The sequence below is a fragment of the Hermetia illucens genome, chromosome 2, assembly GCF_905115235.1.
Source record: "Hermetia illucens chromosome 2, iHerIll2.2.curated.20191125, whole genome shotgun sequence".
Classification (NCBI taxonomy): domain Eukaryota; kingdom Metazoa; phylum Arthropoda; class Insecta; order Diptera; family Stratiomyidae; genus Hermetia; species Hermetia illucens.
This window is the reverse complement of record NC_051850.1, coordinates 80282537-80297645: the sequence shown is the minus strand read 5'-3', so window position 1 is coordinate 80297645 and position 15109 is coordinate 80282537. Positions and strand designations below refer to the sequence as shown.

Here is a 15109-nt window from a genome sequence, read left to right as displayed (position 1 = left end):
CGCTTGATGAACACCAATAAAGACACGAAGCGATTTTGATATACCCGCCACACTGCAGAAACTTTTGCTAGCGCGAAATAATTAAACTATCTGAAAGGTGCTGCCATGCCATCGAATTAAGCGGAAAATACTTAATTCAATCACCTTTAAATTTGTTTAAACAATCGGGAAACTCGAAGCTAGAAGCTTCAGGTATGAAAGGTTTTGTTTGTAATTTATGTAAGTATATTTGATTGCAGAACTATCCCATTTGAACGCAGCCCGTAATATTTAGCATGTCAAACTACTCATTAGCCAATATGATATTGATAACTAGGAATTTGGATTTGCAGCAAATTTACACGGAAAAGACAACTTTGACCTTCTATAAATTTATCGGTATTTGGATTGATTGGGGATATCATATTTCATACTATAGTCTACATTACTGCAAATTTTTGTGACTCTCGGAGGTTTCTAGTGAATAGTAACAAACTATTATTAACTTAATTTGAGTAGATATCACCGTGAAGAGCATTTTGGGCGGGACACTGTATCGAGGGAGCTTTATGATTTTTTTGATCTTCCGGGTGGGTAGTTTCTGGAAATGGGTTCGTTAAAAAAATCACCCTTTTCGTCTTCCCGACTTTCAAACAAATGCCAAAACTAAGACCTCCCCCCATTTGCATGTATGGGCACACCCCTTAAAATCAACGTAGAAAGATATAGCTAACTACATGTAAGGACGTTCACATTTCCCACCTTTTCACCAAATTTTGTGTCAATCGGTGCAGCCGTTTCTGAGAAATACCAGGAAATACTGAGAATACCGGCAGCTTGGGCTATGAAGGTGTTGTGTTCATCTTGTAGAGGAAACTATCTATGCACGTTTTTCCACACGTATCCAACTAAAAATTCAAGATATTCATTAATACAATGTCCAAACTACAACTCTGCCGTTCATATGAGTGCACTTTATCTGTTGAATACAAAACTTTGACCTTCCACAACTTTGTTAATAATAGTTGAATAGTTCTAGAGTGAAGTCACTCATTTCAACTAATATTAGAATGAGATCATTTTCGGAAGTTACTAATTGAACCCTTTCATTTGATACTCCACTCTACTGTACTATTTGTCTAAATAAGTCTTCCTCCAACAAGATTGTGGTTACGTTGCTCTTCGTTACAGGTTTAAGGCTAGATTTAAGCAGATTCCGAGGTTTCTAGTGATAAACATTAAAAAATAAAACAATTAACGACGTTTCTCCTCGGCGATTGTGGATATTTAATCTAACGCGGATTAATGAAGAAAGCGTCGTTCATGGTTTTATTTGCTATATTTAAGGTGAAATGGAAAAATTGTCTAGATTTCAGTGGTGTGTAATTTTTTCTAATTTCATAAATGGAAAAACAACGAAATTACTTTTACACAAATCACAAAACAATAAACAGAAAGCATTCCTAGCGACACACAACTGTTCGTATCAAAATAAACTAAATCATGCAACGATACAATGTATAATTTCACAATTACCTGAGCTATACTGAGTGTACTGTTGATATTGTGGGTGGAAGTTATGTATAGCATCAGTCATGATGTCTTTTGGATTCATTGTTTCCTGTAAACAAGAACTTCCTTATAAATTTGAAAACTAAATAAACTGCTTGCTTACCTTTAGGCTGCTTGATATTGATTGCATTGTAACAGAGCGTCCATGCGCATCACCAATGCAGCTACGAGAATAAACCTATAACCAATTTTGAATTAATATTAACATTTCCCGGCTAAAAATTGTAGTTTCGTTTCGCATTATTTGAAAATAGAACACCGACCTGGTAGGGGAATGCGTATCTGAGAGCAATAGCGGCAAACAACATTTCAATACAAATGAAAAAGTTTTGATATCCTGCTGACACTGTACCAGCTGATGTTTGAGCCCCGTCACTGTCGATGATAGGAGATATAACCTTCGCTTTTTCAAGAATGGCTAGCCCAACTCCTATGAAATATCTGATATCAACTTTTCGCAAATACATTTTATCGGTGTGATAATTACCTTGCCAAAACGATAAAAAGATAACGGATTTGATGGTGCAGAATTTCAGAACAGGTTCGAATGGTGTCAATAAGTCTTTCGTTGCAAAATAAAATAAGTATAAACCATATAAAGCCAACGAAACCGAAATATTGTAGATAATCGTTATATAAATGTATCCACCATCAGCGCTATATTTGAATGCATCAAAGATTACACTACATTCAAGATAGTTGTGTTATATAATTATTAATACCTCCAGTCACCGTCGTGGTAGTGGCCAAATGCTTGTAAGAATATAATGATGAACGCCATTAACGGCTTGACCAAGCAGAATTGCAAAGTCGCTTGTTTACAGAATCGCAAGAATCCGATTGTGTATGTTTTCCCTATTTCGAGTTGCATGTAAATATTGAATAGTTAAAGCGTAAATATGTTATTGTTTTACCTGTCAAACAGCAAGTGCCGTACAAACAAGAGGACTTAATCGGCTTCCCTCTTATTTCGGACATGATGTTCCCCTCACCACCCAAATATTCATAACAGAGAGATAAAAAATTGTATATTACAAAGGCTATAATAGAGAAGTTTTAGAAAAATTTCTAATACTTAAGAAATAATTGAAGTACCTTCATAGCAATCCCTTACTGTGAAAAAATACACATAGACGCTTTCAGAATTAAAAAATAGTAAACTGATCCAAGAATATGTTGCATAAATTGGTACAATAAAGAGTATTCTAACTATCCATCGCTGCTCTTGGGGGTTTGTGTACCATCGCAAATGTTGATAGATCTATTTCAATGGATATTTTAAAAAAATGCTTCTAAATTAGTAGTTTCTCGTTTTTAAAAATATGTAGATTTTTTGCAAATTGGAAAATATTGCATCTCCACAAGTAAATTTAGTAAATTTACTTTGATAATTCATTCAAAGCTATACCTGTTGACATGTGAGGAATAAAGCTACCCAGACGAAAGCACCTGCCAAACCCTGTGCTGTTTTCGTTTGTAGAAATATGCCATCGCCAACATGACTCAATGGGTCTATCGCCGAAGCCACTTGCGGAACTGCTGTTACATGAACGGCATAAATGGGTTTCGCTGATGAATTGTGGGCATCTCCTAAAATTGTAGATTCACTCATTCTGGAAGTAGAGAATTTTTGAATTAATAGCGCCAGCGATAATTTTTGACATTTCTTACAAAATATTGTACTTCGAAAAAAAGAAAAAAATCACCATACCATATTTTCGAAAAGCAAAAATAATAAATAACGAAGGAAGCATCTTATTTATTATTAAAATTAGTCAAAGTTTCCATTTTCGTCTAAATTTCCCACTCAGTTTAAGAAGTCATTGTCAGAATTTTATGTTTCCTGACTCATCAACAGCAGTAGATCCGCTTTGGCTCCTTGGTCTAAAATTTGGAAATGCAGTTATCTCAACCCCAAGATTAAGTTGAGACTGTTATATGCTAGTGTTCTTTCTGTGCTGTTACATGGAAGTAACATATGGAACGTCAATACCTGTCTTCGTCGTATCATCGGAGTACGCTGACCTGAAGTGCGTTTGCAAAAGAAGAATTTGGTCGGAGTACAGTCCTGGCATCCGAACAGATGTAAACGGAAGGCGGAAGTGGCAGTGGATAGGTTACACATTAAGGGCGAGAATTATCTTATCGCATATACTAGAACGTCAGGCAGCAGGTAGGGAAATAGAATCGAGGAACCTTGGCGTAAAAGAAGGATGTTTAGAATTGTTTACTAAGGCAAGCCTAGACGGGACAATGACTCTCTCGTTGTTGATGATAATGAAGAATTATAATCGTATCAGAAATGACTATTAGTCGCAATCATTGTAATTAAAATCATATAATCACCGTAATCACTGCCATGGTCAACTGTTCTATCGAAGGTAACTCCCGTAGCTAAATAACTAGTAGTTAAATTAGTTGTAACAAGCAACGTGTTGTATAGTTTAAGAACCCCTGCTAGTTGAATTGAAATCAGTCGATTTTTCTCTTTTTTCAGAAATTTTCAAAGAAATAGCACAACGGCCTTTTGTGCTATCTCTGGAGACCGCCTATTCAATGGTTTCCAACCTGCGACATTAGCAGGCTTTAGCGAATTTGAGGACATTAATATGAAGTGCAAGGCCATCTCCTCCTCCTCCTTACATTGACCAGCATCCGAATATTTTCTATGTAGTATTTAAGGAGCAGTGTCCCTTTAGAAGCTCTGCCAAAGTTTTCATGTCCAACTTCTTAAGGGATAATAAAAATGCCGCTCTAGTGGGCCAAGATCTTCATCTGCCGACGAGAGTTCAAATTTCTCGATTTGGTTGCATCCTTCAGAGTAGCCAGTCTGTGAGTATTCCTATTGCCAGGAATCATCAGGAATGTTCCGTTCAGTCGGCCAAGCAGCACCTGGCGGCAACTTCACACCAATTGGTTTGATATGCCATTACTGTTTAGCGCTGATAACGCGGCCTAACTATTAGAACAGATTCGAGTGGTACCACCCTCACATTTTTGTCGCAAACATTCTTCTGTTGCCAATGAAATGATATATATCTCCGGAATACGGTCGTCATTTTTCCAAGAAGGCAGGCCAGTTCCATAATCGGATTTCCCGAGAACACCCCTATTGATCATCTTGTATAACTGACCCGTCGGCCATTTATTGACCATTTTTCTCTTTTGGTCATTACGACGGAGTATGTCTTCTCAAAGATAAATTTGGAAATCATATGATCGCCAGGCATCAGAGCCAGAAATTTACAGATGGACGCATGGCCGTATGGTTGCCGGCAATAGTATCATGCCTACATGCGTCGTTAACTGCTTTCCGTTTCACTTCCAAATAAATGGATGGTAGATTTAGGACAGCTTCGAGTGCTACGGTCAGCGTCGTACTCATTACTCCAGTAGTACTTAACCGAGCCTCTGAATGTTTCTAGTGCAATTTTCCTAGGGACAACCGTGAGTCTGAATTGAAATAATAAAACTTGTTGTTTCTTTTTCGTTGGTGTGGGTATTTATTCTTGCAAATACCGATCTTTCGGGAACCACTTGTTCCCTTCATCAGTGCAAACAAGTTTGCTCAGCAAACTGTAGTCGCAAAAATAAATATCCACACCAACGAAAAATTGGTGAAATTGGTTAATCACGTCACACATCGTACCTCTTGTTCTTTACCATCGGTTTTCTTGAATTCTTCATAACTGATAGAACCTGAAATAATAAAAAACTTGTTGTTTCTTTTTCGTTGGTGTGGATATTTATTTTTGCGACTACAGTTTGCTGAGCAAACTTGTTAGCACTGATGAAGGGAACAAGTGGTTCCCGAAATATCGGTATTTGCAAGAATAAATACCCACACCAACGAAAAAGAAACAACAAGTTTTATTATTTCAATTAATTAATCGTTGGAAACACCGCATAATTTCACTCTGAACCGTGAGTCTGTTACAGATGCACCAACTGTGGATTACATTCAAGCGGAATATTTGATTGGTTGTTTATATTTTGTGAACAAAGCTTGTCGATTGCAAGCCGAAATTGCGAACTGAGATGCCCACAAATATATATATGCACTATGAGCTGTACTATTCTCCATTTAGAAATTTAAATATTTAGATATGCGTATTTCATAAGAGCCAATTATATTAGTCAATTGCCCAACCACTTGTTTTCTTTAGGCACAGACATCTGTCTGCCTGTTGTCTGATACAGACTGACTGATGTCTGAGACAGACATGGTGTAAATTTTTTTTTTTATCAAATATAGTCATGTAGGGTATCAAATTAAAGTTCTCTGTTAGTACTTTTCGAAGCCGGTCTTAGTTTTGTCATTTGTTAGAAAGGTGGGGAGTGCGGGGGGTTGAAAGTGATCATTCTTTCAGCGGGTCATTCTCAGAAACTACTCAACCGAAAAATCTGCAAAAAATGAGGAAGCTGGCACTATATGGTGCCTGGTCTCCGAAATACCTTTCATACTGATATCTGTACAAATGAAGTTAATAATAGTATATTACTATAATTTTTAATAACTGGCAAATCCTTCCTTAAGATCATGCTAGCACAACGAAATTTCGCAACAATAAGGGATATAACATAAAGCATGATCTCACCAGAATTGGTGGAAATCGCACTATTGCTAACAAAGTTATAATACGTCAAAATATTCGCTTCTTTGCAAATTCAACACTATGAATATCAATATCATCGAAAAGTGGATATTCTCACATAATATATGCTACGTACTATGAAATACACAAAACGTTTCGTATCTGAAGCGTCCAGCTTCCGGGTTCCGGACTTGTTATATATGTACTGTATTACTCGGAAACGGCGGCTGAACCTATCGTCACAAAATTTGCTGAGAACATGATCTGTCAATCCCTTTACGTATAACATTTTGCGTTGAGTTTAAAGGGGGGCTCCCCAAAATTCGAAAGGGGAATGCTATGGAGTATCATATGAAAGGGCTCAATTAGCACTTTTTGGTACTGGTCCTTTTGATATTGGGTGATATATACGATAGTGAAGGCTCAAAATGCAAACCTTCAAAAAGTGAAACGGGTCTCGTTTTCAGAACCTACCCAGCGATGAAATCTAAAAAAAAAAATGGTACATCCGTTCCGAAATCCACCCTCACCCGAAAATGCCGCTTATATTCATCCTAAAAGTACAAAAATTTGGCACCAGTATAAGGGACACTACAAGACATAATTCTTTGAAAGGAATCCACCATGAAAGATTTCGATTTTATGTGAATTTATTTTCTAGGAGGTGTATGAGATCATCATCACAACGACAAAGTGAAAGCATATGAATGGAGATTGAATTGAAACTTCTTTTTCTCCCTTTCTAGCTTTTTTCAATCATTTGTCGTCAATCATTTACTGGATGTAAGACATATGTACTCCCCCTCGGACATCACCTTGTCGTGGTGGAGGAACCTGTAGTAGTTTACTACTACACTAAGGGTGTCCAAAATATGAATATGGAAACGAAGGATTTAAACTCTCCAAGTGGTAAAAACTCACAGACTACGAATCCACCTGCGAGCATGAGCAATCATGTCGCGGCCGAGGCGCGGATTTTGAAGGCCTCACTACTTTCATACCCCTTACTGACAAATCTGTAGAAGATTAGGCCCCCTGTGCCGGCAGGTGATCAAATCAGCGAGAGATCTCAATGAAGCTGGTCCCTCCCATAGGAATAGGGACACGACGGCGGGAAGGAAGAGGACGTATGCGCAAGCTACAGCTGCCGTGAGAGTTTCCTTCAAGGATGGCAAAATGTCAGAGGGGCAATTTACAATCCTCCGGGAATGCCTGTAGAAAAAAATGCAGCAACATGGAACGAAGTCACGATTTAACAATCAAGGTTTTCGCGATGGGCTTCTCCATTTGGAGTGCACTGACGAGGCTGCCTTAAAGTGGCTCCAGCAGGTAATCCCGGCTTTGAGTTCCGGCGGTCGGCCCAAGTTCACTATTGTGAACACTGAGCTATGCAGGATAGAACATGTCAGATGTTGGTTACCGGGCCCTCGAAGGAAGGCAGAGGACATCATCCGCATACTGGGTGAACAGAACTCGGGCATGGACTTTGGACACTGGATGGTAAAGTTCATGAATGCCAGGAAGGACAAATCCCTCAAACGTGGAGGGTTTCAACTTGGTCTTGAGTCTGAATGTGGTCAGGGGAAGTCACCATATGCTGCTCCACTTTTTCCTAGATAGACTGAAATTCAGTCATATCAGGAAACTGTAGAGCATCATCTCCATTCTGAGAGCGAAGATCAATGATGGTCCTCGACTCAAACAATATGGAGTAAATTGCAGCATCTTCGGTGCGCTCTCGCACAATGGAGCTGCCCGCGGTGCTAAGTGGAAAACAGACAAATGCTCTGCGGGATGAGATTTTTCATGGATGAGGACATGGGAACTGCGGTACTCTGCTTTTCTCAGAGAAATCAAACATGAGAGAATATCGAGTCTCTGGCGGTACGGTGCGGAGGAAACCCCGTCATACGCGGACTGCGGTATACGCTTCTGTTTTCCATAACACATTAGACTCAGTTTATATCGAAAAACATAAAGATTGGCCAAATCAACCTGCAGCATGCCAAAGCCTTCTCCTATCTGTTGGCAGCGAGACTGACAAACCTTCAGGACTTCCCCTACATTTTTCTGGTGCAAGAGCCGTGGGTTCGATTTAACAGAATCTGTGGCATTGGATCAGTTCCATGATGAAAGATCCATAAAACCGAGTGCTTGCGTCCTGATGCCATGACGGTTAGAGGGCAACCATGCTGGACAGTTCTGTTCCCAGGACTTAGCTTCGGTCGTCATACAATATCAGATAAATGGCGAGAGGAAAAACATAGTTGCCTCCGCTTATTTACCACATGATTCTTTGTATCCTCTACCGACGCAAGAGCTTAGCGATCTGGTGGGGTATGTAGAATCAAGTGGTCTCCAACTCTTAATAGATTGCGATGCGAATGCTCAACATATTTGTTAGGATAGTAACAAATGCAATCCAAGAGGAGAGAAGCTATTTGATTTCATCACTTCAACTGGTTTTATGACTGCAAATATAGGGTGCGCTTCTACGTTCGTGGGGCCGAGCAGAAGCGAAGTAATTGACCTAACAATCTGTACCTCAAAAGTGTTAGAGTTGATTACACACTGGCGAGTGCTATACGAGGTCTCACTGTCAGATCATCGATACCTAAAATTCAATCTGACTATTGCGGGCGAACAGTCTGCAGTACAAAGACGGAACCCTAGGAAAACAGATTAGACAAAGTTCAATTAACTTCTTGACAATAAAGTACAATTCCCTAGGCGACTAAGGACTCCTTTGGCGCTAGAAGATGAATTAAAAACTCTGAACTGCACACTTTTAGAGTGCTAGGAAAAGGCTTGTCCTATTTCCCAAAGTGGTAAACCGGTTTCTTGGTGGAACTAAGAACTGCAAAAACTCAGGAAATCAACCAGGCGACTTCCGAACGGTACTTGCAAAAGTACGAAAGAACGAAGACTGGTTAAATTTCAGGAACTCACAACGTGAATATAAGAGCCTCGTTAGGTGTTCGAAACGAGACTCCTTTACCGCAGCGTACTATGAGGAAATGTAAGGCGAAAGAAGGAATTCAAGCCTATGCAGAGTCCTTAAAAGGGACGAGTCGGCCAAGTTGGACTCTCTCAGACTGAATTCAGTACAGGCCCTCCTGGAAGTACACCACCTGAGAGAACGAATGGGAGAAGTGGCAGCGGGAGAATTGACGGTTCTTTTAACCCCTCCAACATGCAAATGCTCCAATGGGAACAGGAACACTGCGAAAGCGGTTGTTAGCCATGAAAAGGTGAGAACATTTCAAAGCACCTGGCATGGATGGCATCTATCCGGCAATGCTAAAGGAGGGTATGGAGCACTTAGAGCAACCTCTAAGAAATATTTTTCGAGAATGTCTTGCTCTGGGCTACGTGCCTTCCTCTTGGCAAAAGGCTAAGGTAGTCTTCATACCCAAACCTGGGAAAGATGACTATTTTAATCTAAAGAACTTCAGACAGATCAGCTTGACTTCATTCTTGCTGAAAGGTTTGGAGAGACTGATGGAGCACCACATTCGTGGAAAAGCACTTAGGTCGCACCCACTTAATACTTACCAGCGTGGAATGTGCTGTGAGTCTGCTCTTCATTCTTTGGTTACAAAGATAGAAGATGCAACTTTGAATGGAGAGTATGCGATGGGGGTTTTCGTGGATATTGAAGGGGCTTTTAACTGTGTGCCTATTCAAAAAACTTGGTGATGCCGCCAGAGCGCATGGTGTTCATGATGCTTTAATTAAGTTGATCCATGCTATGCTAACGCAGAGATTGTTGTGCGCTGAGGTGGGTGTCGATCGTTATCTGACTGCAGAAGCAACGAACGAGGCGTGCTTTCGCCACTTCTGTGGAGTATGCTGATCGACTCACTACTATGCGAAGGGCAAAATTTATCAACACACGCTCAAGCTTATCCTGATAACGTGGCTGTACTTGCTATTGATCGGGATCTTGGAATGGTGTGTAGGAATATACAACGTGCCGTTGATTTGATACACAGTTGGTGCCTCAGACAGGGTCTTTCAATTAATCCAAATAAACTACAATGGTCGTATTATTCACGAAGAGGAGAAAACTGGATGGACTTTGCCTCCCTGAGATGAGAGGTACTAACCTTCAACTCTCCGAAGAAGTAAAATATCTGGGAGTCACTCTAGATAAAAAACTTCTTTGGAACAAACATGTAGAAGTAAAGATGAAATGAGCTCTCACAGCTGGGCTGTGCGACATGGGGACTCAGACCTCATGTGGTTATGTGGATACACGCCGCTATAATTAGGCCGATGTTCGTTTATGCATCCGTAGTGTGGTGGGTTAAGGTGATTCACAAAGGTGTTCGCCGTAAGCTAGCCACACTGCAAAGAACTGTGTGTGTGTGGATATGACTGGTGCCATGAGCACGATATCCGGCGCAGCTCTAAATGCATTACTCAATTTGCAGTCCCTGCATATATTTATTCAAAGCACTCAATGAGATCAGCTCATAGACTAATTCGATTAGATCTATGGGGAAACAACGGATGTGGGGGCACAGAGCATTGGAAGTGTTACTGGAAGTATTGAATCCAGTTCTTACAATGCCTTCCGATTCTTTGTTTGTTGCCTCTGTTTGGTAGAAGATATGAAGTTACCCTGAAGCGTAGAGAGAACTGGGAAGTCCCAGAGGAATGCGTGGGGGGATAACGGAAGTTTTCTACACCGATGGCTCAAAAACAGAAGAGGGTTCTGAAGCCGGACTCTACCTCTCGAATAAAAACGAGAAGTGGGCCTTTCCTTTGGGAGAATATGCAACGGTTTTTCAAGCCGAAGTTTATGCGATCCTAAGGGCAGCAAACTGGCGCGCATAACTGCATTGAGGGCGTTGAGTAGTCCTTTGATCACCTCGAAAATTGTTCAGGAATGCAGAAACGGTTTGAACTCTATCTCTAGATTCAATAAGGTAGAACTACTCTGGATATCTGGTCACTGTGGTGTAGAAGGAAATGAAATCTCGGATGCTTTAGCGAAAGAGGAGTCAATCTCCCTCATGCCGGGACGGGAACCAGCAATTGGGGCATCAGTAGCATTGACTAATGTTGTCTTCAAAAATTGGGAACAAGCTTCCCACAATGACAGGTGGCAGAGCCTAAATGCTGTTCGACACACAAAACTTTTCCTGCCAGAACCGAACATGCGTTCCGCAAAATTTATCCTGTCAAAAAGTAGGAGGACTTGCAGGAACGAACGAAAGTGGATGTATGCTCTATTGACAGCTGCGAATGATGACGGGCGTGACACGCTCAAACTCCGATACCGCGCGAAATTCCGAGAAGTTCAACATAATGTGTGCCGTGACAAAAGCGAACTTGTTATTGCGCTGGTCAGGGGAGCGGAAGATGCCACAGAACGCAATGATTTCAGAAATGGATGTGATAATAGTGAAAATAATCAAAATAATCGCATCAAAGAACATCTCGAAAGCTTGATCGACAGAGAGCAGGCTTCTTCCCGTTCCGGATCGTCCTGCATTGAACACATCGACACCCTACGGATCATTTTGAAACAGTGCGCGGAATTTAAATCTTCGCTTTACCTGCTCTTCATTGATTTCGAGACAGCTTTCGGGAATGTATCTGGCGTGCTCTACGCAGAAACTAATAACTATTACCAGAGCCACATATGAAGACGTAAAATATCACATGCTGCACCGAAGTATAATCTGAGAGGAATTTTAAGTTCAAAGTGTCCGCCAGAGATGCATCTTGTCATGGATATTGTTTTTTCTTGTTGTCCGTGACGGCAGTTATTTCAACACCAAGATAAAGTCGAGACTGTTATGTGCTAAGGTTCTTTCTGTGTTGCTATATGGGAATAGCACATGGAAAGTGACCACCACTCGTTTATGCATATATTGTGTGAGAATATCCACTTTCACGTGATACTGACATTCAAAATCTTGAATTTGCACAGCTCTATGCTCCATACTATAGCCTATGTTGCTGTAAAATTTCATGATTCTAGAATGAACTTGATGAACCGTCAGTTACTAAAAATTAGAGTAATATATTATTATTAACTCTATTTCAAAGGATATCGGTATCAGTCAATAAGAGAAATTTATCGACTTAAGGGAGATTCACCTTATGTAGCCGAAAATAAAAACAAAGCCTAGGCCACAACGGAAAATTGTTGCAATTGTTACTGTGAACGACACGGCTCCTTTGTGGGAGTTCAATAAATGGGTTCATGATCCTGGCGTAAGGTTTTGGAGTGAACTTTGTGAAGGAGATTGGAGAACGCCGGCTTTCAACGCAGGGGGCCAGTAAAAAACTAACACTTAACAAAGAGAATGAAGAAAGCGAGACTTGAGTCCGTTAAGGAATATTCAAAACTTCAAAAACCATGAGAAAGGAGCAATATGTATAAGAAAAATTTGGAGACCATCGTTCTGCCACATTTTTTGATGAAATCGGATTTTAGACATCTTCGTTCATTTGTATGCAATATGGCGCCCATTCCACATCGCGCAATTCATAATTGAAATACCGGAAGCTGATGCTTCGGCTATAAAGGTTTTATGTTCATCTTATATGTGAAACTTTCTACGCACATTTTTCTATTTGTATATGGCTAAAAACCCAAAATAATCCTTTCCTTTTTTTTTAAACTGGGAACATATTACAACTCACCCTAAACAAACAAACATTGCCTATGACAGATACTGTATTATATATGCACGTATATAAACTTACTTCATGCACAAAAGCATATATATATACATGTAACTTGTGTATATTGTATACCGCTGGTTTAATGTACAAATATATCCATCTGAATTAGGCAATATCCCAAAGTTTCATTAATAGATATAAATACATACATGTCTGTCTCGAATAATTGATAAATAAATGATTAAAAAACTAAAACGAAATGTTTCCCTAAGACCCGTCATTCATATGAACTGACTTTGTTGTGGTACCGACGAATTGATATGATGACGTCATACACATTTTAGAATGCAGGAAATTTACATAAAATGTTTCACCTTCTATAACTTTGTTAATAATAGTTAGATTTCCTTCAAACTTCACAAAGTTATCCCTTATACCACTCCCAAATTTTGTACTTCTTTCGCGCTAATTTACTATAGAATAGTTTCGAAAAGTACTAATTGAGCCTTTTCATTTGATACACCACATGGCTATATGCTGCGAAAAATATTTTGCACCCTCCTTCGCATGTATGAGGAGCTATGCTTCCTTGAACTCAGCACAAAATGGTGCTTAGTGGAGAATATCCCTTTGCTTCCATGGCTGCAAAATTCTCCTAATTTGAAACCAATAGGAAACGTGTGAAATGCTATTAAGGGACTCCTTTACATAGAACACAAACTAATCGATAAATTTTAATGGATAATGTTAAAAAAAATTGCGTGAGACGCCTGAATGCATCGTAGCTTCCTGCAAAGCAAAAAGCAAAGAATGGCAACGCTAAAAATTAATATATTATATATCTCTAAGGTCTACTGCTATAATATTATATATAAATTTTATATTAATATATCACATATACTGAAAACATAGAAACTATTAAATTTTCCATTCCATCATATTAGCTGCTTCCGAAACCTTGAAAATATGGAAAAGAGGCATCTACAGCTAAAATGTCTGTTTTGGTGGACCAAATTACTGATCATTTTGTTCAATTATACAATTTCAAATAAGATCCATTAACTAGGATATGAACGCATATATTCTTTTGGCGCCATCTAAATTTCGGGAGTAATATTCTTCCATTCCCACTATTACTTGCTGAAATGGGACCCCTTTGATTTAATTTCTATACTGGACGACGAACCCATTCCTCTCCTCCTAAGTAAAGAGGTTTTTTCACCACATCGTACCACAAACAAATTACATTGGACATCAAGTGGATAGCAAATCAAGCATTGCACTCCATTCTGCACTGCTTGGTTGCCAATTTGCAATACTGTCTAAGCGTGGGGAAGTCAGTATTTGGTTATTTCTACGCGACGATCAACAAAGTAAAAGTCTGAAAAACATCAATACCAGCTTCCTACAAGGTCAGAGCGTAAAAACCGTATTTCATTTTTGAGCAGAAAATAACCAGTTCCCACATGAGCAATACTCCAAAGCGATAAGAATTTCCGCAAGTTGTTAATCAAATCCTGATAATTGCAAAACTATGTAATCACAAACACACCAAAATGGCCATAAACGATTCGCAATAATGCCGTGACGCAAGCCAAGGGAAAAATTAAACCATAATCCTCTTTTTCTGTTTAGTGTAATGACTAGAAATCGACAAAGATGGCTTGTGAAAAGCAATGAACGAAGTCCACCAGTGGAGAAACACCGTTCCGTACTCCACGTCAACCATACAAACCTGAAATCAGGGTATTTCTCACTGCTCTTTGCACAAGTCGATTTTCGGAGACTTAGTATGTCACGCCAACTATGCACAATTACACAAAGTTTTGCACCGTATTCGCAAAAAAACGAAGGTAATTCAATTTGAAATCACTGCAACATGGTTCATCTGCCCTTTGCAATCATTTCCGAGCACTTGAAGCGCTTTCTCGACGCAAAATTTAAGGAAATATGGTCGCGAAAAACAAACACGAACTACGGGAATGTCAAATTTTTAACTAAATGCCATTTCGTCAAGGTGCGTAGGTTCTGCCAGTACTGCCAGAGTAAATTAGAAAGATAATTCATTTACTTTCATCGGAGTTATTTCCGTGTGAACTTCAAAACGAAGAGATTCTTTTCACAAACTTATTTCGGTTTCTGATTCGGTGTAACATAGAATCATATTAGAGTCGGTTCTTGGAAACAAAACAACCTGAAAAATTCTCAAAATAAACCTCATCCCGATATCTACTCATAGAAAATTGATAACAATCCATTACTCTCTTTTTTGTAAATTACGTCCCCGATAAGTTTATCCTAGGAACATAAAGTCGAGC

General features: G+C 39.5%; 1 protein-coding gene across 3 annotated transcripts in view; it reads right to left on the bottom strand.

Annotated features, from left to right (window-relative positions):
- Positions 1-14801, bottom strand: part of LOC119647582 (transmembrane protein 184B) — a 38700-nt gene extending 23899 nt beyond the window's left edge. For 2 of the 3 annotated variants that reach the window (XR_005248903.1, XM_038048590.1), the window contains exons 1-9: positions 14527-14801; positions 2960-3164; positions 2647-2812; positions 2466-2591; positions 2274-2406; positions 2039-2208; positions 1815-1981; positions 1655-1729; positions 1516-1600 (exon numbers count right to left, since the gene is read on the bottom strand). Coding sequence is in view for 2 of the 3 variants with exons in the window: in XM_038048590.1 (XP_037904518.1) it covers positions 1516-1600; positions 1655-1729; positions 1815-1981; positions 2039-2208; positions 2274-2406; positions 2466-2591; positions 2647-2812; positions 2960-3163 (1126 nt within the window). In the remaining variant the exon portion in view is untranslated. The remainder of the gene's footprint in view (positions 1-1515; positions 1601-1654; positions 1730-1814; positions 1982-2038; positions 2209-2273; positions 2407-2465; positions 2592-2646; positions 2813-2959; positions 3165-14526) is intronic. The other variant, XM_038048591.1, reaches the window with a different exon arrangement.
- Between the last annotated feature and the right edge of the window lie 308 nt (positions 14802-15109).